Here is a 25,787-nt window from a genome sequence, read left to right on the forward strand (position 1 = left end):
GATCTCATTAAACTAAAGAGCTTCTGCACAGCAAAAGAAACTATCATCAGAGTGAACAGGCAACCTACAGAATGGGAGAAAATTTTTGCAACCTACTCATCTGACAAAGGGCTAATATCCAGAATCTACAATGTACTCAAACAAATTTACAAGAAAAAAAACAAGCAACCCCATCAAAAAGTGGGCAGAGGACATGAACAGACACTTCTCAAAAGAAGACATTTATGCAGCCAAAAAACACATGAAGAAATGCTCATCATCACTGGCCATCAGAGAAATGCAAATCAAAACCACAGTGAGATACCATCTCACACCAGTTAGAATGGCCATCATTAAAAAATCAGGAAACAACAGGTGCTGGAAAGGATGTGGAGAAATAGGAACACTTTTACACTGTTGGTGGGACTGTAAACTAGTTCAACCATTGTGGAAGTCAGTGTGGCGATTCCTCAGGGATCTCGAAGTAGAAATACCATTTGACCCAGCCATCCCATTACTGGGTATATACCCAAAGGACTATAAATCATGCTGCTATAAAGACACATGCACACGTATGTTTATTTTGGCACTATTCACAATAGCAAAGACTTGGAACCAACCCAAATGTCCAACAACGATAGACTGGATTAAGAAAATGTGGCACATATACACCATGGAATACTATGCAGCCATAAAAAATGATGAGTTCGTGTCCTTTGTAGGGACATGGATGAAACTGGAAAACATCATTCTCAGTAAACTATTGCAAGGACAAAAAACCAAACACCGCATGTTCTCACTCATAGGTGGGAATTGAACAATGAGAACTCATGGACACAGGAAGGGGAACATCACACTCTGGGGACTGTTGTGGGGTGGGTGGAGGGGGGAGGGACAGCATTAGGAGATACATCTAATGCTAAATGACGAGTTAATGGGTGCAGGAAATCAACATGGCACATGGATACATATGTAACAAACCTGCACATTGTGCACATGTACCCTAAAACCCTGAAGTATAAAAAAAAAAAAATAGCAAGAGAAAAGCATCTAGTTACCTATAAAGGAATCATCATTAGACTAACAGTAGATTTCTCAGAAGAAACCTTACAGGCCAGGAGGTAATGGTATGATATTTTCAGAGAGCTGAAAGAAGAAAAAAAAAAAAAACCTGTTGGGCAAAAATACTATATCCAGCGAAATTATTCTTCATAAATGAAGGAGAAATAAAATCTCTCTCATAAAAGCAAAAGCTGAAAGAATTCATCACCACTACACTGGCCTTACAAGAAATTCCTCAAGGGAATTCTAAACTTGGAAATAGTGAGCGACATTTGCTATCATGAAAACACACAAAAGTGTAAAACCCACTGGTAAAGCAAACAAACAAAATGAAGAAGAGAAAGGACTCAAATAGTACTACTACAGAAAACCACCAAACCACAATAACAAACAGTAAGAGAAAAGGAAAGGAACAAAGAATACACAAAATAACCAGAAAATAATTAATACGATAAAGGGAAAACCTCATGTATCAATAATAATTTTGGGTGTAAATTGATTTAATTCTTTACTTAAAATATATAATCTGGTTGAATGGATTAAAAAAACATGATCTTGCCATATGCTGCCTACAAGAAACATAATTAACCTTTAAAGATGCATATAAACTGAAAATAAAAGGATAGAAAAAGATATTTCATGCAAATGTTAACAAAAAATGAGCAGGCATAGCTATACTCAGATACAACCCTTTAAATAAAAAACAGTAAGAAAAAGACAAAGAAGGTCATTATGTAATGATAATGGGATCAATCTAGCAAGAGGATGTAACACCACATCCATACTGGCATCCAACATGGGAGTACCTAGATTCATAAAGCAAATATTGCCATATCTAAATAAAAAGATAAACTCTGATATAATAAAATTGTGGCACTTTAACACCCCACTGCCAGTACTAAACAGGTCATTGAGACAGATAATCAGAAAAGAAACATTTGTTTTAAACTGGACTTTAGACCAAAAGGACTTAACAGACATTTAGAGAACATCTTATCCAACAATAGCAGAATACACATTCTTCTCATCAGCACAAGGAACATTCTCCAAGATAGACCAGATATTAAGCCACAAAACAAATCTCAACAAATTTTTGAAATTCAAAATCACATCAAGTATATTCCCAGATCACAATGGTGTAAAACTAGAAATCAATACCAAGAGAAACATTGGAAACTATACAAATACATGGAAATTAAACAACATGCTCCGGAACAACCATTGATTCAATGAAGAAATTAATATGGAAATAAATGTTTTTTGGAACAAATGAAATGGAAACACAACATATCACAACCTGTGGGACACAATAAAAGCAGTACTAAAAGGGAAGTTCATAGCAATAAGCACCTACATCAAAAAGCAGAAATATTTCAAATAAACAATCTAACAATGTACCTCAAGGAACAGGAAAGCAACAACAAACCAAATCCACAATATCAGAAGGAAATAATGCAGATCACAGTAGAACTGAAAAGAAAAATATGGAAAGATGAATGAAACAAAAAGTTGGTTCTTTGAAAAGGTAAAATTGATAACAACCACTAGCTAGACTAACCAAGAAGAGTACAGCGAAGACTCAAATAAAATTATAAATGAAAACAGAGACATTATAACTGATACCACAGAAACAGAAAAGATCATCAGGGACCATTGTGAACAACTATATGCTAACCAGTGGAAAATCCATAGAAAATGGATGAATACTTGGAAATGTACAACCTACTAAGATTGAATCAGGAAGAAATGGAAAACCTGAACAGACCAATAACAGGCAGTGATATTGAAGCAGTAATAAATAGTATCTGAACAAAGAAAAGCCCAGAACCAGGTGGATTCACCACCAAATTCCACCAAACATATAAGAATAACTCATACCAATCCTCCTGAAACTGTTCCAAAAAATTAGGGAGAGAATTCTCCCTAACTGATTCTGTAAGGCTAGCATTACCCTGATACCAAAACCAGAAAAGGAACAACAACAAAAGAAAACTACAGACCAATATTCTTGATGAAAATAGATGCAAAAATTATCAGCAACATACTAGAAAACTGAATTCAATTAAAAGATAATGTATGATGATCAAGTGGGATTTAGACCAAGGGTGCAGTGATGTTTAGTATATGCAAATAAGTAAATGTGAAACTTCACATCAACAGAATGAAGGGCAAAAACCATATGGTCATCTTAATAGATGCAGAAAAAGCATTTGATAAAATTCAACATCCCTTCACAATTAAAACTCCCAACAAACCAAATATAGAAGGAACATACCTCAAAATAATAAAGGCTACATATAGCAGACCCACAGCTAACACCATCCTGAATGGGAAAAGGTTGACTGCCTTTCCTTTAAGAATGGGCAAAAGCTGGAACCATTCCCCAGGACAAGGATGCTCATTCTCACTACTCCTATTAAACATAGTATTGGAAGTCTGAGCTAGGACAGTCAGAGAAGAGAAAGAAATAAAAGGCATTCAAATTGGAAAACAGGAAGTCAAATTGTCCTTCTTTGCTGATGATACGGTCTTTCATTTAGAAAAACTGAAAGGCTCCATCTAGACCTAAAACCATAAAAACCCTAGAAGAAAACCTAGGCAATACCATTCAGGACATAGGCATGGGCAAGGACTTCATGTCTAAAACACCAAAAGCAATGGCAAAAAAAGCCAAAATTGACAAATGGGATCTCATTAAACTAAAGAGCTTCTGCACAGCAAAAGAAACTACCATCAGAGTGAACAGGCAACCTACAGAATGGGAGAAAATTTTTGCAATCTACTCATCTGACAAAGGGCTAATATCCAGAATCTACAATAAACTCAAACAAATTTACAAGAAAAAAACAATCCCATCAAAAAGTGGGCAAAGGATATGAACAGACACTTCTCAAGACATTTATGCAGCCAAAAGTCACATGAAAAAATGCTCATCATCACTGGCCATCAGAGAAATGCAAATCAAAACCACAATGAGATACCATCTCACACCAGTTAGAATGGCCATCATTAAAAAGTCAGGAAACAGCAGGTGCTGGAGAGGATGTGGAGAAATAGGAACACTTTTACACTGTTGGTGGGACTGTAAACTAGTTCAACCATTGTGGAAGTCAGTGTGGCGATTCCTCAGGGATCTAGAACTAGAAATACCATTTGACCCAGCCATCCCATTACTGGGTATATACCCAAAGGATTATAAATCATGCTGCTATAAAGACACATGCACACATATGTTTATTGCAGCACTATTCACAATAGCAAAGAGTTGCAACCAACCCAAATGTCCAACAACGATAGACTGGATTAAGAAAATGTGGCACATATACACCATGGAATACTATGCAGCCATAAAAAATGATGAGTTCATGTCCTTTGTAGGGACATGGATGAAGCTGGAAACCATCATTCTCAGCAAACTACCGCAAGGACAAAAAACCAAACACCGCATGTTCTCTTTCATAGGTGGGAATTGAACAATGAGAACACATGGACACAGGAAGGGGAACATCACACACTGGGGCCTGTTGTGGGGTAGGGGAAGGGGGAGGGATAGCATTAGGAGATATACCTAATGCTAAATGACGAGTTAATGGGTGCAGCACACCAACATGGCACATGTATACATATGTAACAAACCTGCCCATTGTGCACATGTACCCTAAAACTTAAAGTATTTAAAAAAAAAACTCTTAGAGCTGAAAAAGAAATTCAGTAAAGTGTCAGGATATAAAATCAACATACAAAAATCAGTAGCCTTTTTATTCTTCAATAATGAAACAGTAAAAAAGAAATCAAGAAGGCATTCCCATTATACAATAGCTTCAAAAACATTAGAATACCTAGGAATAAGTTTAACCAGGGAGGTGAAAAATGTCCGCAATGAAAACTGCAAAACACTGATGAAAGAAACGGAAGAGTACACAAACAAATGGAAAGAAATACCATACTTATATATCAGAAGAATTAATATCATTAAAATGACCATACTTCCCCAAGCAATCCATAGATTGAATGCAATCCCTAACAAAGTATCAGTGTCATCTTTTACAGAAATAGTAAAAACAATCATAAAATTCATAGGGAACTAAAAAAAGAACACGAATAGCCAAAACAATTCTGAGCAAAATCTAAAAGTACATACAAATAAATGAGGCATTGAAGTAAGGTTAGGAATGCATGAATGATTAGTATTAGAAAATTTTTCAAAGTTACTTACTACTTTAGAAGATCAAAGAAGGAAAAATATGAGTATTTTGAAAGATACTAAAATACTATTTTATATGTTAACATCTATTCTCATTAAAATTTCTGGAACACTTCTACTGTAACTGACAAATCCAGGAGGCAGAAAAATCAGTATGTATATAGTTGAAATGACTGACACCATCAATCAAGTGAATCTAATGGACATTTATAGAATGTTTTATCCAGCAACAACTTATAGAAAATATTCACCAAGACACACCATGTTCTAGGCAATAGAACGTCCTTTAAATAGAAATTATACTAACATTCCTCTCAGACCATATGAAATTAAACTAGAAATGAGTAACAGAAAGATCGAAAATATCAAATTATTTGGAGATTAAACAACATATTTCAAAATAAAACATGGTCAAAAAAAGTCTCAAGAGAAATATTTCAAAATAAACGAGAATTAAAATACAACTTATTATAATTTGTGAGATGCAGTGAAAGCATTACTCAGAGGGAAATTTGTACCATTAATAGCATATATTAGAAAGAAGAAAGATCTAAATTTAATATTCTATACTTACACCATAGGAAACTAGGCAAAGAACAATTTAAATCTAAAGTGAGCAATAATAATAATAACAATAATGAAATTTAGAGCAGAAATCAATGAAAATGAAAACCAGTAAAGAAAATCAGTAGAGAAAATCCTGGATGTACGAATAGGTGGAATTCAGTAGATTTTTAGGGCAGTGAAACTATATAAATGATACTGTAATGCTGAATTAGTGACATTATGCATTTTTAAATACCCACAGAACTTGGTATCACAATGATTACACCCTAATGTAAACTAGGGACTTTAGTTGATAATAAAATATCTATATTGTTTCATTAATTGTAAAAATTGTACCACACCAATTTTAAATAGGGGTAGTAGCATGGAGGGTGGTGGTATATACAGAGGCAGTGTACTTTCTGCTTAAGTTTTCTTTAAACCTAAAACACTAAAAAATAAAGACTATTAATGAGAAAGACTTTTAGCAAAACAGAAATCCAAGGATACCTTAAGATTATTATACAAGTAATGTAAAGATGAAAGTATAGAAGTGCTCACTGAAATATTTAGAAGACCTGTTGAAAAACTATAAAACATTGAAGAAAAAATTGAAGAAATAAACAAAAAGATATTCTAGTTTGTGGATTGAAGAATTAACATTGTTAGAATTTCCATATCACCCAAAGTGATCTACATATTCAATGCAATCCCTATTCAAATTCTAATGCATTTTTCATAGGAATAAATAAACAATAGTAAGATTCATATGGGACCACTAAGACTCCAAATAGCAAAAGCAATCTTGAGCAGAAAGAACAAAGCTGGAGGCATCAGTCTACCTGACTTCAAAATCTACTACATGTTATAATAATCAAAATAGCATGATTCTGGCATAAAAACATACATACAGACCAGTGGAACAAAATAACCCTGACATAATCCTATTCATGTACAGTCAGTTAATTTTTCACAAAGATGCCAAGAACACACAAAAGGGGAAAGGATAGTCTCTGAAACAATAATTGGTGTTGAGAAAACTGGATATCCACATTTACAAGAATGAAATTTGTTCCTCATCTCACACCATATAAAAAAATCAACATAAAATGGATTAAAGACTTAAACATAAGACCTGAAACTAAAATTACTACAAAATAATATAGGGAAAAATCTCCATAACATTGGTCCAGGCAATGATTTTTTTTAAGCTATGACCCCAAAAGCACAGGCAACAAATGTAAAAAAAGATAAATGAGATTGATTATATCAAACAGGAAAGCTTTTGCACAGCAAAGAAAACAATCAACAGTTGAAGGATAACCTACGAAATGGCAGAACAGGCAGGGCATGGTGGCTCACGCCTGTAATCCCAGCACTTTAGGAGGCTGAGGCGGGCGAATCACTTGAGGTCAAGAGTTCGAGACCAGCCTGGCCAACATAGTGAAACCCAATCTCTACTAAATATACAAAAATTAGCCAGGCATAGTGGCACACACCTGTAATGGAGGGTGAGGTAGGAAAATCACTTGAACCTGGGAGATGGAGGTCGCAGTGAGCCAAGAGTGTGCCACTTCACTCCAGCCTAGGTGACAGAGTGAGACTCATCTCAAAAAAAAAAGAATGGCAGAATATATTTGCAAATGATACAGCTGACGAGGCATGCATTTCTAGAATATATAAAGGACTAAAATAATTCAATAGCAAGAAAACAACCCGATGAGAAAATGGGCAAAGCTTTTGAATAGACATTTCTCAAGAGGAGACATACAAGTGACCAAGAGGTATATGAAAAAATATTCAACATCATTAGTCATCAGAAAAATGCAAACTAAAACCACAATGATATATGACTTTCCACCTGTTAGGTTGACTATTATCAAAAAGACAAATGGTAAGTATTGGAGAGGATGTGGAGAAAAGGGAACCCTTATATGGTGCTGGGAATGTAAATTAGTATAGCCATTGTGGAAAACAGTACAGAGGTTTCCCCCAAAATTAAAAATAGAACTATCATATGTTTCAGCAATCCCACTACTGGATATATTTCCAGAGGAAATGAAATCAGTATGTCATCGAGATATCTGCACTTCCATGTTCATTGCAACATTTTCCACAATAGCCAAGATATTGATTTGACCTAAGTGTCTGTCAACTGGTGAATGCATAAAGAAAATGTAGTGTGTATACAGAATGCAATACTATACAGCCTTACAAAAGAAGGAAATCCTGCCATTTGCAACAGCATGGAAACCTCATGGAGACATTATATTAAGTGAAATAAGGCAGGCACAGAAAGAAGAATATGCGTGATCTCATATGTAGCATCTAAAAATGTTGAATTCATAGAAACAGAAAATAGAATTATAGTTACCAGAGCTGGGGAATATGGCCGGGGAGTTTTTGGTCAAAGGATAGAAATTTTCAGTTAGATAGAAGGAATTATTTCAAGAGATCTATTCTATAACATGATGATTATACTTAATAACTATGTGTTATATTCTTGAAAAATGCTAGCAAAGTACTTTTAAGTATTCCTACTTCTTAAATAAGTATGTGAGGTAATGCATATGTTAATTATTAGGTTGGTGCAAAAGTAATTGTGGTTTTTGCCATTAAAAGCAGTTTCTTTTGCATCCAACTTAGCTCAATTTAGCCATTTCAGTGTATACATATTTCAAAACATCAAGTTGTACATGACAAATATATAATTTTTGTATAATTTTTATTTATCAATCAAATTTTATAAAGCATTGTTCACATAAGTAAACGTAGTCACCGACTATGTTATAGTATGTAAATATATTGCAAAATTATTCCGGCTTTAAAAACGTGAAAATGTAGAGGGCAGTACAAATTACAGAGAAATTTGGGAGATATAATTTACAGAACTCATTTTCTGACTGTGGAGGAAAGAATGGAATTGAAGATCTTGCTTAGATCTCTGCCTTGAACAGGTAAAGGCAGTTTACCTTTACCAGATTTTACCAGAAAAAGTAAAATCTCTGAGTTGAACAGGTAAAGAGTGGTAAATATGATGAGTCTCAACCTGGACCTACTTATTTCTTTTCTTTCTTTTTTTTTTTTTTTTTTTTGAGATGGAGTCTTGCTCTGTTGCCCAGGCTGGAGTGCAGTGGCGTAATCTCGCCTCACTGCAGCCTCTGCCTCCTGGGTTCAAGCAACTCTCCTGCCTCAGCCTCCTGAGTAGCTGGGATTACAGGATCCCACCACCACGCCCAGCTAATTTTTGTATTTTTAGTAGAGACGGGGTTTCACCATGTTGGCCAGGCTGGTCTCAAACTCCTGACCTCAGGTGATCCACCCACTTCAGCCTCCCAAAGTTCTGGAATTACACGCACGAGCCACTGTGCCTGGACACTTATTTCAAAGTTTGTCTGGGTCAGATGTCCATGAAACACTCGCATATATGATTCTTGATTTAGAATGATTTTGGAGTAGATCTGTACTGAAGATAGAGATACTGGAAGCTATTGGATTTCATTAAATCACCCAAAGAAAGTGAGAAGATTTGTGTCCAGAGAAGTAAAAGGAAATCCAGGAGACAACCATCTCATGAATTCCACGGGAAGACAGAATTTTAAATAGAGAGTATTTAACAGAAGGTAAGGAAGATCAGACTGAAAGTGAATATTGAATGTGGTGGCAGGTACTTCATAAGTTACTCTGCACAAGTCTGTGTTGGTGGAATTTTAGCATTGGAATACTGATTGTTGTGGAGCAATGTATGATCATTTGTCCTGAAAATATTTTTGTAAGAATATTAATTTCACCATACTTCTTAGAGCCCTTAATATGCTAGTGTAGTGTATATCATGAATCTTGTATATAGGTATCTCAAACTTACATGATCTGGGCATTCTGCTTTCATTTTAGCATCTCTTAGGATGCAAACAAAAAATTAGAAAAAACCTACACAATGGTTTTGAAAAAGAAAAAATTAAAGAAGACTGTGATATGACTCAGTATTCCCAGTTATATTCCCAGTTACTTAATGGATATGTCAGATGGCTCTAAGCTCATAGAAATTTCTGCCCATATTGAAATCTGAGTGATTTTTCAAATTTTATATTTTTTCACAGGATGCTAGACATGCAGCTGAAGAAGAGATTTATACCAACTTAAACCAGAAGATTGACCAGTTCCTACAGCTGGCAGACTATGACTGGATGACCGGAGATTTGGGCAGCAAAGCTAGTGATTACCTGGTAGACCTCATTGCCTTTCTTCGTAGCACCTTTGCTGTATTCACACACCTTCCTGTAAGTGACAGTTGCTCTTACTTTGTCCTTTATATATAAAAAGGTTTCCTTATAATTTATTTTGGTGAAAGATGTTAGTTTCTGCTGTAACTACCCAGGAAGATTTTCAGTATATAAAAGCTCATGCTATATTTATTAACCTTTAATGATATGTAGAGGCTACTTCCATCATTTTTTCATTGACCTTTGCATTTTTTTCATCTAAAAATGGTTCCTGGTATTATGTCTGCTTATCTTCCTATGATGCTCAAGGTAATTAGTACAAAGACAATATAAAAGCCTTGGTAGAATTAAAAAAAGAAACTTAGTTAGAATTTCAGATATGTATATTTTAGTTTTAGAATATTCTTTAACTTTTTTACATAAACTGAAATTCTTTGATGAAATGCTCCATCTTTTTTATCTAATTTGTCTATGTTTTCTCTGTTTTCTTAAGCATATTAATTATAGACATTCAAAATTATTCTTTACTACTTCTTATATATATTATACATACATATTGGTGGTTTTTTTTCTCTTGGTTTTCAGTGATATGGTCCTGTCTCTTTCTAATATTTTTTGGTTGATGTTAGGCGTTGTATAAAATATGTAGAGATTCCAGGTGGTGTTATCTTCCACCAGAAAAGGTTCATGTTTTCCGTTACTTAGTAAATAGAATGGGCAGGTGGGTTGTGGTTTGAAGCTGACCACCCTAGTACCATCATGGACTGATTTGGGTTAATATTGGGTTGCAGTTGTAGTGTACTTTGTTTGCCCTTGTTGGTAGGATATGGCTCTGCAGAGCTTTTAAAAACTGCCTGATATGTCATTGTCTTTTAGCACCAAAGAGGACTATAGAAATTCCCGCTCTTCACAGAAACCTTGTCTATTCAGCCTCCTGTACTCTTTCGTTTTAGAATCTGGCAAATGTCTTAAGGAGACTTAGCAGTACCCAGTATCAGCAATTGCTGACAGGAAAAAAAGTGTTGGGGATTGTCAGTGTTACTTTACCATCCCTAATGAGGTTTCAGCTCCTATGTGATCTGAATGTTTATATACCCCCAAAATCATATGTTGAATCTAATAACCAGTGTGATTACATTAGGAGGTGAGGCGTTGGGAGGTGATAGATTATGACGGTAGAGCCTCACAAATGGGATTAGTATACTTATAAAAGAGACTTCAGAGAGCTGCCTTGTTCTTTGTGGCCATGTGAAGATACGGGGCTACAGGAAGAAGACTCCTTTTTTATTTTGCACTAGGAAATAGGCCTTCATCCGACACCAAATCTGCTGGTACCTTGATGCTGGACTTCCAAGCCTCCAGAACTGTGGGAATTCTTTTGTTTATAAGCTACCAGTCTATGGGATTTTGTTACATTATTCTGAATGGACTAAGATAGCTCCTGTCATTTTTAGGCATTCTTCTACTAGTGAGTCTTTTTCTCTGAAACACTGTGAAACCGTGAGAAATCTCCTTGCCTTTCAAAGCTTTTGGCTTAAACTCTTATTTTCCTCAGCTGTTTAGCTTTAGAATTCAGTAAATATCTTGAGGGTAAAACTAGTCCTCAAACCTCTAACTGTGGCACTCTAGTCTGTTGGAAGCAGTAAAGAGTCCATGTTTTTTTCATCCCCTAGCAGTTAGTCTCTGCCTGGTTTTAAGATTCTCGGTCTGTTGCCCTTGCCTACGTTCCTCAAATGCCCACAAGGAAAGCTGCAGATTTTCACCTCACCTTTAAAAGGTTCTGTCCTCTCTGCCATTTTATTCCCTTTAGTCTTCATTGCTTCACAGCACCTGATGCCTTTTAATATGTTTTTTCTACATGTTTTACTTCCTTTCCTAGTTGTTCCTAGTGGGAGCATTTACCTGCAGAAAATTATGTCATTTTGTCTAGCTTTATCCTGATACCAAAGCCAGACAAAAAGAGCACACACAAAAAAACTATGGGTTAATCTCACGATTATGGATAAAAGTAAATAAATAACATTTTAGCAAGTCAATTCCAAGTGTTTTAAGAAAGTAATTTTGTACTAGTATGTAGGATTTATTCCAGAAATGCAAGGATGGTTTGATATTTTTAAAAATCTGTTAATATAATTTATCACATTACTAGGTGAAGGAGATAAAGTTTCTTGATGTATTCTAGAAAGACATTTTATTACATCCAGGCTACATTCTTGATTTAAAAACAAAGTTTACTAAATTCCAAGCAGTATAATATTTTAATAACATAATAAAGAACATCTATTTGAAATTTAGTAGCCACCATAGATTTAACAGTAGAACAATAAAACATTTATTTTCATTGACATCAGGAATTGGGTGAAGATGCTTCTCACCAACACTTTAGAAGTTCTATCAAATAAATGTAAAAAAAGAATAAATTACATTATAATGAGCCATGCATGTCTTAGTCCATTCCTGCTCCTATAACAAGATACTTTAGACTGAGAAATTTATAAACAACAGAAATTTGTTTCTCACAGTTCTGGAGGCTGAAAAGTCCAATATTAAGACGTCAGCAGATTCAATGTCTGATAAAGTCCTGTCACTCATAAATGGCACCTCTGTATCCTTACATGGCAGAGAAGGCAAAAAGGATGAACTCACTCCCCCAGTCCCTTCTATAAGGCACTAATCCAATTAATGAGTGATGTAATGACTTCTGAAAAGCCCTCCCCCACAAAAATTAAAAATTAAAAAAATATATAAAAATTGCATTGGGGATTAAATTTCAATATGAATTTTGGCAAGGCTCAAACATTTCAAACCATAGCACATGTGTATTATTATTCATAGGTTATTATTATCTAAATAGAACATACTAAAAATTTATTAAGACCAATAAGAATTTAGGTTAGATGATTCACTTAGAAAACAAATAAACTTTTCGTATATTAGCAATGCCCACATAGAAAACATATTGTCAAAAGTGTCTTATTTACTATTGGGACATAGATATAATTTTTCTATGCAACTACTTAGCAAGTAAATTTAGAAATAATGTGACAACATCACAGAGTAATATAAAAGACACTTTCTTATGCACAGATATATATGGTATTCCAGGATGGGAATATTTCATTTTGTAGAAAGTTTTTTCAAATTTAATCTAATTGCAATGAGTATCAAGTAAATTTGTTTAGGGAGGAATCTTAATGAAATAATTCTGAAATTCATTTGTAAGCAAAAATGGACAATATTTGGTAAAAAATGATAACATGAACATAATTTGTAACTCTATTAATAAGACATACATATTAAGCTTGTGTGATATTTTTGACTATAAACTACTCAGAAATAAGAAAATGGTAACATTCATTATTTATAAGAAATATTTGAGGAAATAGGTATTTTCATACGTTGCTGCTAGGGGTCTAGTTATTATAGTCTTTTTGGAGTCAGTTTTTCAGTATGCCTCAGAAACCCCTTAAAATGTGCTTACCTTTTTACTGTGTAATTCCCCTTTTAGAATTTGAACTTAATGAAATAATCATGATTGTATTATAATATTCAAATATAACTATATTTAATACAATGCATTTTGTATAGTGAGGAGTTGGTATAAATTAAAAATCCAGCAAACAAATGTGTTCACAAACTAAATTATTGTATATTCATATAATGTGATATTCATTCATTAAATTAATGTAAATTTATATTTATTCATTAAAATATATTCATTATTTCTTAACTGGAAAAACAGATATGATCTTATTTTAATTAATACATATATACACAAATTAAATATCTATATTATGTACAGTGTAAGTCTAGAATTGTATACTCCATGGTTTATCCTTATTTCTATGTAGCTTTTAGGTTTTCCTTTTTGTTTGTGTTTTTAGAAAATGTTTTCTGAATTGAAACATCTGCAGCTTTTTTTTTTTTTTTGAGATGGAGTCTCGCTCTTTCGCCCAGGCTGGAGTGCAGTGGCGCCATCTCAGCTCACTGCAGGCTCCACCCCCAGGGTTCACGCCGTTCTCCTGCCTCAGCCTCCTGCGTAGCTGGGACTACAGGTGACCGCCACCTCGCCCGGCTAATTTTTTGTATTTTTAGTGGAGATGGGGTTTCACCGTATTAGCCAGGATGGTCTTGATCTCCTGACCTCGTGATCCACCCACCTTGGCCTCCCAAAGTGCTGGGATTACAGGTGTGAGCCACCGCGTCCGGCCGCCCGGCTAATGTTTTTGTATTTTTAGTAGAGACGGGGTTTCACCGTGGTCTTGATCTCCTGACCTCGTGATCCGCCCACCTCGGCCTCCCAAAGTGCTGAGATTACAAGCGTGAGCCACTGTGCCCAGCCACATCTGCAGCTTTTATAATGCTGGGGGTATGTGGAGGTGATATTTAGAGTAATTATTTTCCACCTCAAGAATTATTGTGTTTAATTACCAATTTATATTTTTAAATTGCTTTTGCCAGCCCACCTGTCCCCATTTCATCATGCTGTCATATTTCAGCACCACACTTTGTACTCCTTACTTTAACCTCTAGGTCATTTAGAAGCAGTAATGTGGATCAAACTGGTGCTTGTCTGCATTAAAGTGCATGCTTTTACCTGTAGAGTTGTGAACTTTCTTGCAAGGCTATACTGTAAGTAACTAGTTGAGGTTTATTTCCCCCTCTTTTGTTTATTCTAAACTGCCATTTTTACCTAAATACTATAAAACGTCTCAGTGTGGATAGAGTTGATTCTACCACTCAGGCTGTAGACCCATTTACCATGTACCATTCAGAATCAAAGTAGGAAGTAACTGACAGGCTTAAGTCCTCAATATTGCTTCCATTGGTGCCATATTTCTGTCTTGTCTACACTTTTCTGAATCTACACTTTTAAAATTAATTGGATTCACCAACCATTATATTCTCTAGAATCAGATGACTTCTTAAACTACCCCATCTGGTTTTCCACAAAATAGATTGCCTAACATTTGTGTTTATCTTCCCTAGAATGCTAGATAATTTCCTCATAGAACCCTGTATTAGTCACAAAACAGAGCTGTGTCTAAGATTTGCCCTTGGGCATTATTAGAGAAAGAATGGGAGAGAGAAGAGTTTGTTTCTGAAAAACAACCCAAATCATTTGTCTTTTACTTACTATAAATATTTTCTTTTCATATTTGAAATTCCCTGACGGAAGTGGCTCTCTCTCAGAGAGGGATTGATTGATAGAAAAAATGTATATAGAGAGGACTGGAAAGACAAGGCAAATTCTGTCTTGTTCTCTTACGTTTTGGAATCCCCAGTTTCTCTTAATTCTGAGGGATATTTTACCGCATCACAGCAGCAATATAGGCAACGGAATAAGTTGGTGTCTAGAAATGTGTTTGTGTGTGACACAGAGAGAGAGAGAGGGAGAATCCGAGTGTGTTTGTTTGCAGATTATTGTCATTGTTAGATAGTCAGTGGTCAGAGGGGAAAATTATTTAATTTTGCAACTGTTTTTTCCCTTGAAGTTTTTGTGACTTAGGCAGCCTGCCCATCTTCATGAGGCACCCAGAAATGATTATAATAATATTTTCCACATTTAGAGTTTTTAAATCTTACTGTTTCCCTTGAGTTAACAGATGAGGTAAGTACACACGCATTTTTTTTTCAGACTTCAGTTGTATAATTTACAATTGCATGCACAGTTACCCATTTTGCATGCTCAGCATAAGAGCATGTTTTTGAGAATTTATTCTTGTTATCCTGATAATTATCTTTCAGAAATGCTTAAGAGAGGAAATGCTGTCTCAAGTAACAGACCCAGAGGATGGAATCCTGAGTTTGTTTTCTCTGTCTGCTGTTAATGTTAATTTGTAAGACATAGGGCAAGATCTGTCATAGCCCACCTTGGTTTGTGGGTTAAGCGTGGAAATTCTCTGTTTCTTTGTCTAGTAATACAATGATACCTATCCCTGGCCTTACTTTCTCTTAGGTCATCCTTAAGAGAAAATTATTTTCTACATATAAGTTTCTGAAATTCTTCCCATTTAAAACCCTTTAAAAACTGATATTTCTTTTAGTACTCAATTTATTTCCAGGAATTGCTGCCATCTCCGACCTAACCCAATGATGCTGCTACTGAAGAACTGTCAGTACAAACTGTCAGTACTCCCATTAAGTACAAAATCTTTTCTGTGTCCATCCAGACTTTTCATCATGGGACCTTAAACTACCTTTCTGTATTTTTCTCTGTCTCTGTCTCTCTTTTCTATTTACCAAAGATTCTCCTCCCATAATGAAGTAATGCTCTTTGTTAAGCACACCCAACTGTTTTCTACCCTGTGTCTTTTTTTTTTTTCCCCATGCCTTTTGTCTACTTTTACTGCTTCTGCCCTTTAACTATGTGTGTTGAAAATCTTACATATGTCAAGGTTCATTTCAAGTACCACACCTTCTATGAGGCCTTACCAGTTCTCCTGACCAGATGTGACATCTTCCTTTGTGGCACTTTTTAAAATGGCACTAATTAAATTTTACCTTGGGCTGGATGTGTCATTCATTTGTGTACTTTATTCAGGAAAGGAGACAATGGTAATTAAAGCATCTGCTGTGTTCCAAATGCTTTACATGTGTTATATGTCATCCCAGTTGATGAGGACTCAAAATACCCCAATCAGATAAGTATTAATATTATTATTACATTTTATGATGAGACCATAAACTCAAGGAGGATATGTACTTTGTAAGGGATACAGCAAATCAGTGAAAGGGTTAGGATTTAAACAAATTTATTTGACTTAAAATTTTTTCCATTATACCATCCTGTCTATTAGATTGATTGCCAACTATGGACTTGTGAACCCTGTAGATAAAGACCTTGTCCTATTCATCTGTATTTCTGTGTATACTGCAGCAGCTTGCATGAAATAGTGCATAGTAAGTTTTTATGGAGTTTACCTGTTTTGAATAATAAAGTAACTGAATTCCTGCCTGGGCATTGACAATCATTTTTGGGTCATATGTCATTAAAAGTAACCATTTAATTACAGAAAAGAGAAGTCAAAAGCTATTATTTTGAGATAATGACCAAAAGTTTGTTTAGGTTGAAATTCTGAATTGGTCTTTCTCCTTCCATATTCTCTTGTTTCTCCAAATAAGAAAGAGTATGGTTTTCAAGTGACAGAATTTTAATTATAAAATGCCTTGCATTCATTATTAGTTAGTAATGTTCACAGTTCTTTTATATGTCATTATCCCATTTCTTTTTTCAAAAAAACAACCTCTGTGATATACGGACAGTCACTATTTTCCCCATTTAACAAATATGGAAACTGAGGCCTAACAGGGTCTTGCCCAGAGGTCAGAAAATTAATCAATAGTGGGGCTAGATCCTAGGTCATTTTACCTTGGGTCGTGCTCTTTTCACTATTTCAAGCTGTCTCTTAACATTTGACAATAGCTACTATCTTTTGAGTCCATACCATGTACCAGGTACTGTGCGAAGTGCCCTCTCCCTCTCTGTCTCTCTCTTTTTCTTTCTCTCTCTCTGTGTGTGTATACATATACACCCATGTGTATGTATACACACACACACACATAGGTGTATATGTTCTAATGTACATGTATGTATGTATTAATATATATTCTCATTTATTCCTTGCAACAAATTTGTGAAAACATTGTTATTCTCCCAGCTTACAAATTAGAAAAGAAAAATTAGAATAGCTTACGCATTAGTAAACATAGAGAGGTTTACTATTGTGTCAAAAACTACTCATCTAGAGTTAGTGAATTTGGGGTGTAAACTGCCTCCAAAGTCCTTGTTCCTTCCCACTAGGCTATATAATACCTCCAAACTATATATGAGAAGCACTAAGCTATGTTTCATAGAGCCATCATTTAAATACCTTTTTCTCTGTGGGATTCTTATTCAGAATCTTTTTTGTTAGTGTATAAAATTTTGGTCATGGTGACCAGAACAATTCCCGGAATGGGTGGTAAATTGTTGTAACGTCCCCATAAAGTAGAAACTCTATCTGGTAATGGGAAATACACCAATAAGTGGGTTGCTTGTTTCTAACCTAACCTGAATTCTTCTTTGACACCTTATGTGGAAATTCTCTCATCTGCTGATAAAAATGACCCTGTAATTTAGCCCAATTCCTATGACTTTCTCTGGAACAAAATAAAGAAGTTTCAGGTGTCCTTAAAAAGGACTAGAGACATCAGATCCTTTAGGACACAACTACATTTTTCTTCATTACATTAATTACATAGGTAGATCCAAGATTCAAGATTTTTTTTTTTCGTTTTCCCTGATGGAGTACAAATTACTGATTTACTAATGATTTTTCTGCCTATCAAGAAATTGATTTCTGTTTCCTCTTTCCATGCAGTTAACAGTTAGGTTATTTGAGCTACATAGAGTACATTGAAATAAAAAACATTTGCTTCTTATCAATGTGGTATTGGGATCTTTTGTTTAGTTAATCACTTAAATCCTTTAGAGGTTTTGTCTTTCTTCAGAAATATCTTTGTGTGTTGAGCTATTACTTAGAACTTTTCTCCCCATAAAGCTACTATTACCAAGCCAGAGCTGTTCTTTCTGGTAGTATCAAGCCAGTAATCCTTTTCCTCTTTAATGATAATGACCTTTGAGTCTTCTTCTGCTCTTGTAATTATTAAATAAAAGCTTAATTACGTTTGGTGCCAAATAGAGCCATTTACTTCTAATTCTATTTTTGTTGATAAGGTAGAAAATAAGGAGAATCTAGAATTTAACATACTGCAAAATTCCACACTTACAAATTTTCATACTTGATTTCCTTTTCTTTTTCTATTCCTTTTTGTTGTTGTTGTTGTTGAGCCAGTCTCACTCTGTCACCCAGACTGGAGTGCCATCATGTGATAACAGCTCACTGCAGCCTCACCCTCTCAAGCTCAAGCAATCCGCCCACAACAGTCTTGCGAAGTGTCTAGGATTACAGGCGTGTGCTGCCATTCCTGGCTAATTTATTAATTTTTTGTTGAGATGGGGTCTCACTATATTGCCCAGGTTGGCCTTGAACTTCTGGGCTCAAGTGATCCTCCTGCCTTGGCCTCCCACAGTGCTGGGATTATAAGCATGAGCTGAGCCACTGCACCTGGTAAGAGTCAGAGATTCCAGTGAGAAAATGTTAGATATTGCTATACTTGGTCACTTTAGTATCTTTGATACCTGATATGGTTTGGCTCTGTGTCCCCACCCAAATCTCACCTTGAATTGTAATAATCCCTGAGTGTCAAGGGCGGGACCAGGTGGAGATAACTGAACCATGGGAGTAGTTTCCCCTATGCTATTCACATGATAGTGAGATCTGATGGTTTTATAAGGGGCTTCCCCCTTCTCTCAGCACTCATTCTCTCTCCCGCTGCCCTATGAAGAGGTACTTTCTGCCATGATTGTAAGTTTCCTGAGGCCTGACTAGCCATGTGGAACTGTGAGTCAATTAAACTTCTTTTCTTTATAGATTACCCAGTCTTGAGTATTTTTTCACAGGAGAGTGAGAACAGACTAATACAATAGCTTTAAAAGATGAAGTGGCTTGAATTCTTTCTTATTGATGCTAAAGTTGTGGGGTGTTGAGTTTTATCCGAGGACAAAACAGTTATTTCATCATTGCTAATATCAGCAAATAATGTGTAATGATAGGCAAACTGTTATATAAACTTTAATACTATTATTCAGTGCTGTTGAATTGAGGTTTCCAAGCAAACTTCTAGGCAAGGGGACTGAGAAGCATGGTTGTGATTAGATCAGGAATAATAAAGCACAACTAAGGACAACTGAGGATGTGTGATCATTATAAAGAAGAGCAGCAGTGGAAGAACATAGGCAGAGTTTCTTTTTATGTCAGTTTATTTCCAGATGTGCCTTCCGAGAACACTGGTTTGTTTGTTACTCTCTCTGTTCAGAAATTTTTAATAATCCCCACATTTTAAAGTAAAACTACTATCCGCATTAAATACATTTGTTGTAATTCCCTTACATAAAGCTGTGACTTCAGCCAAATGTATCTGTTAATCATTCCCAAGCATACTATGCTTATTCCTGGCTGTAGATTCTTGCTCATGGTTTTCCTTCTCAGAATGACTTCTCATCTCACTTTCAAATCTTCCCTCCTTTAAAATACAGCTTAACACCTGTTTTCCCCATGAGGTCTTTTATGACTGTTCACCTTTTTCCCACAATTCATACCACAAGGTTTGATTTTCTTGTGAACTCCTATAGATATTATTGTCTCAGTTTTCTACTTGAAACTTTGGATATATGATCTTAAATATTATTTTCTGTATTTTCCCCTATTATGAACTAATGTTACATGTTATTTGAAGGAAAGTATCTCAGACATTTTAATATGGCCAACATTGAGTAAACATCCAGTCAATGTCATGATGAGACTGGAATGTTTAACAGGGACATCATGCATGGAATAGTGTCCTCCAACTCAGATGACTATTTGCCTTTACCTAACATCTATTTTGATTACAGCTCTTCATTATAAATATATTTTGCTTATAATTCCACTTCATTAAGAATGATGTTGGGAGTGCACTGTAAAGGTAATAATCCAAGTTCCAAAGGAAGAAAATATTGCTGCTTGGAATATCGCAATGAGGTCAGTCTAAACTACATTTTTGCTTTTTTGACGAGGACAAATTTGAGCCTGCAAATTGGTGTCAGAATACCTTAGCATATGTATTGTACATGTTGTGGGGTGAGGAGTTCACAGTTAAATGAGCAACAGGAATGTGGTATATTCCACTCTTCTGTAATACTTTCATGGTAGTCTATAGCCACAATTTTAATATACTTCAGTAAGTGCTTGAACTTCTCCAAACGAATAACACACAATGTTGGAAATCAGACACAGTACGTACTTGCCCCTGGGACCTCCCTGTCTTTGAATTAGCAATTGCAGGCTTCTTGTTCTTTAGCTCCTTTGTGATAGATGAAGTCCACTCTCTTCCTAAGGAAAAACTACCTTCTTAAAAAATGATTAGGGATACACACACACACACACACACACACGCGCACAAAGACAAAAAGTGAATTTTCTACCCTGCAATACATCCCTGGATGCATTATGTTTAATATTTTTAAAAGTGTTTCTGTTAAGGACATCCACTTGTTATTTTTATGTCCTGTAGGATTGTCTTATTGCCTTTACAGATTTCTGCAATTGAATGATTTACCATCTTTAACTGTTCTAAGATGGTAACAAAACAAGGAAGTTTTATTTCATGTTTTTGTCTATGTGTTTTGTTTTATTGGCCTACTATTTTTTGTATTTACTTAAGTTGCCTTTGATCTTTGTTTATCTCGATAACTCCTTTGAAAGATAATCTTAGGATTAGGAGGTGACAGAGATCTGAAAATGGGAAGCAGTTTTTCAACAGACAAACAGGCCCTAACTCTATACTCTCAAGAAGTTTAACATGAACCTTTTGTAAGGCTAGTTTTCTTTTGTGCCTTTTTTTTTCTAGTTGTGAGCACACATTCCATCTGGAAGTATGTAAAATCTAAGGATTCTTCACTGAAACAATATTCTTTGTGCCATATTGACAATATCTATATTTTTGCTATTGTAAAACAGATACAGTGAGATTATTAAAAGAATCACATTGATATGCTACATTGCAGGTGGTAAAGGAAATAGGAGGTATCGGTTCCCTAGGGTACAAGTCATTGTGATCTTTCCTTAGGGTTTCCCTTCCCTTCAGCAGTTGTCCATGGGGATCCTTCCAGTGTTTTTTGTTTATCTTTTTACCTTCCTGGTGGAACCTGGCTCCCTTGAGTAGCGCAGGGAATGAGTCTAATGAGCATAAGGTTTATGGCTTCAATAGTAATGCTTAAAAATTCTAGTCCTAGTCTAGCTCTAATGTTAGTCTATGGCCCCAGTCAACTGCTAATGATATGACTATGACTGTTCCTAATCATACTTATTCTATGCTATTGAGGGAAGATCACTGAATGTAACACAATTATTTTACTGATGCTAACTGTAGAAAGTCAAGAGAAACTTCCAGTGGCCTTCTACATGATTCAATGAATTCCTGTAATTATGGTATATAGGACTTTATCTGCTTTTGATTAAAAAACATCGCTACCCAAAACTACCAAACCATGACATCTTCATAGGGGTATCTCATGAATATCTACTTGTCTTATTGACTCTCTTTTGATATTAATTAACAAGTACACTCTCTCACTGTTTTAATTCCTTTACTTTTTAAAATAATGTGATAGTTGTGAGATTAACTTTTAATGTGTCTATACCCTCTATGGCATATGACCTCTGTCTTTCAGGTCCCTTTAGTAAACTTGCCAGTCTGTTTCTGATTTCATGGAACTGGAACAGATATTTGGCTTAAATGCTTTTAGTCCAAAACCTGGGAAGCACTCAGACAAAGTGATCATATCCACATACCAGAGTTTTACTATTTTTTTTTTGTCTATTTCTTTAAGATCTCTTTGCAGGCCATTTTAACCTCTCTACATAAATAGGATATGGGAATTCTGGGGAGCTTGTCACAGTTTTCTTGAGTACTGATTTTGTCTGTTTATTATTTTCTCCAAAGGAGAGATTGTCAAATTATTATAGATAGAAAAGAATTTACACCTGGTGGCCATAAATGTTGTTCCTGACCCTTATTAATTTGCTGTATTTTATTTAGAGTAATATTTGAATACCTATTGGCTCTTTCTGTTATAAGTTGTTCTACGAAGTAGAAGTTAGACAGACATAAATAGGAGTATGGACTAGTTAATTCATGGACAACATTGTGACAGAGAATAGCTGATTCTCTGGGATGGTGCAAAGTCAATCCATGTGTAGGACAGAGTATTAGACTAGAACTCTAAGTCTTCCAACCCAGAGATTCCTGTGCTTCTGCCTCTATGTCCTGGAACCATATAGGAGGAATTACTTGGTATATAGTTTGCCACAACATCTGTTTAGTATAATGTTTAAAGGTCATCCAAAATAATAACTGTAAAAGCATATTAGGCATTAAACTTATAGTGAAAACAATTTTAGATCAAGGCCTGAATTTGGAGGAATTTTTACCTTATATTTTTGTATTTTTCTTATCTATGAAAATATTTATATTGGTCCTGTATAGGTATATAATTTCACTGGAAGGGATCATTTCTAAAAATTCATTATAATTTTATTCTTGCGTAACTGCAATGCAAAAAAAAATTGACAATGCTGGCCAGGCACGGTGGCTTACGCTTGTAATCCCAGCACTTTGGTAGGCCCAGGTGGGTGTATCACGAGGTCAGGAGATCGAGACCATCCTGGCTAACATGGTGAAACTCTCTCTACTAAAAATACAAAAAAATTAGCCGGGCGCCTGTAGTCCCAGCTACTTGGGAGGCTGAGGCAGGAGAATGGCGTGAACCTGGGAGGCAGAGCTTGCAGTGAGTCGAGATCGCGCCACTGCACTCCAGCCTGGGCGACAGAGCGAGACTCCGTCTCAAAAAAAAAAAAAAAAAAATTGGCAATGCTATAGGACAAATTAGAAAGTGAAATGAGCAATATAACTTCAAAAGTAGAGTGCTTGAAACAAATTTAGAGTTTATTGCTCTGGCTGAGATTTCCAAAAGCATTATAATATGAACTGAGGTATGTTTTTCTTTTAGGCTTAAGTTTAAGGGAAACAATAGGCTTGTTTTATTTTTGTCTGTTTTCACAGTCTGGCACTGTGAATTTCATACGACTCTTTTTAAACTTGTGAATATATAAAAGAATGCTAATGACACTCTCTATCTCCCCAAAAGCCTCAGCCATCTTCCCAGATGCAACTGTGACGGTAATAGTGTCTCATCCAAAACTGGGCAGAAGCTTACACTAAAGTGAAATGATCTGTGGTTAGTTTCCTGTCCCGTTGTTTGAACACAACTCTGAACTCAGTATTTGTAGAGAACTTAGTTTTGGGACATTTACATTTGAAGATATTATTGATTTAACCAGATGCTCCAAACCAAGGGAGTTTTTTTTTAGTAGTACAAAATATAATCATTTTTGCTAATTCTTATACTCTACTTTCATATAAAATAACATCTAACTTGTTATTTTAGTTGTCTGGTTTAACATTTAGTTCATTTATTCTGTGTTCCACAGTAAAATTTCTGTTACTTGGGAGACAATGGTAATAGATATCTTTAATTTTCTACCCCAGGTTATTGTTGTTTAGTATAGCTTAAATAAAAATACATGAAGCAGACAAATATTGAAAGGCAAGATATTACCTATATTATAAGTCGATTTTGGATATAATTACCTAATCACCTAACTTGAATACCATTTACTTAAATAGAGAATGAGATGTGTTCTCTAGCTAGAGACAGACAATTATGTTCTTCAAAAAGATGAAGAGGATCAAAAAATTATATAACAGTTTGGTAGCATGGTAGGCATCTGGTAGAAGAGAAAGGAAAAAACACTAGGCAGAGAGTATAGTATATGTAAAGAAACAGGGGAATGAAATTAATCATGGAACTTTTAGAATATAAGGGGATATTTTTTGGGGTATTGTAGAATATGAAGTTAGTATCGTAGATGGTGTCTTGAACATGAATGCCCTAAATGGCACATAAGGAAATTGGACTCTGCTGAAAATGGTGAAGAAGCATAAATGAATATGGGAAGTTGCTGATTAAATTGCATTTAGAGGCAGTCATTTTGCAGTTTAATGAGTGGATTATAGTATAGTATGAATGATGGCCAAGAAATCATTTAGTAAATATTCTAATATTTCTGGTGAGAGATAATGAATGGTTATTACCATGTCAGTGGCAGTGGTATTTTAGAGGAGAGGACTAATGCAAGTAAGATTGCATATAATAAGTATAACCATAATTGGATCCCCCAAATCATCTATGCAAGTACAAAGTACAAGTACAAGGAAAGACACAGCTTAGCATCAAATCCTATGACCAAAGTTTGGAGAGTGTAGAGAAAATGTCACTGGTGAAATATAGCTTCAAAAACAGGTTATGTTAATTTAGGTTGCATTATTATTAGTAGAAATACATTTTCTGAAATTAGCACCATGGTGGTCCAGTATCTGCTGTATTTTAGTCTAGCCACACCTGATATATTGAGTTTTATTCTGGCCCTGCATTTAGAAATGATGTCAATATACTGGAGCTCATAAAGAAGAGAGTGACTAAATGACTTGAGTTTTTTTGGTACAGAAGTGTAAAGACTCTGGGTGACATACTACCTTCATATATTTGAAGGTATATCAAATAGATTTATTTGATTTCATTACAAGATAATTGCTAGGTACTTCCAGAGAGATAGATCTTAGTTTAATAGATATTTCTTAGGTGTCTGTCATATGCAAGGCACTGTGTTAGGTTTTAATGATACAAAAATGAAACAAAGATGGTCCTTCCCTCAAGTAACTAGCTCAGAGTTTAATGGAATAGAAATAATGAAGAACTTTATAAGAGGAACATTTTTCCAAAGATAAATTTGGTTTTCAGAGGTTGTAAAAGGAGTTGAATACAAGATAGGTGGATGTTTGAACAATCTCTGACATTCTTTTTTTTTTTTTTTTTTTTTTGAGATGGAGTCTCACTCTGTCATCAGGCTGGAGGGCAGTGGTGCGATTTCAGCTCACTGCAACCTCCAGCTCCCTGGTTCAAGCAATTCTCCTGCCTCAGCCTCCCAAGTAGCTGGGATTACAGACATGCGCACCACCACGCCCAGCTAATTTTTTTGTATTTTTAGTAGAGACAAGGTTTCATCATG

General features: G+C 35.3%; 1 protein-coding gene across 4 annotated transcripts in view; it reads left to right on the forward strand.

Annotated features, from left to right (window-relative positions):
• EXOC6B (exocyst complex component 6B) overlaps positions 1-25,787 on the forward strand; it is a 677,279-nt gene that overhangs the window by 385,576 nt on the left and 265,916 nt on the right. For all 4 annotated transcript variants that reach the window (XM_032178396.2, XM_032178398.2, XM_058428899.1 and 1 more), the window contains one exon: positions 9,892-10,071. In XM_032178396.2, coding sequence (XP_032034287.1) covers positions 9,892-10,071 — 180 coding nt within the window. The remainder of the gene's footprint in view (positions 1-9,891; positions 10,072-25,787) is intronic.

Source organism: Hylobates moloch, unplaced genomic scaffold (assembly GCF_009828535.3).
Source record: "Hylobates moloch isolate HMO894 unplaced genomic scaffold, HMol_V3 SCAFFOLD_15, whole genome shotgun sequence".
Classification (NCBI taxonomy): Eukaryota; Metazoa; Chordata; class Mammalia; order Primates; family Hylobatidae; genus Hylobates; species Hylobates moloch.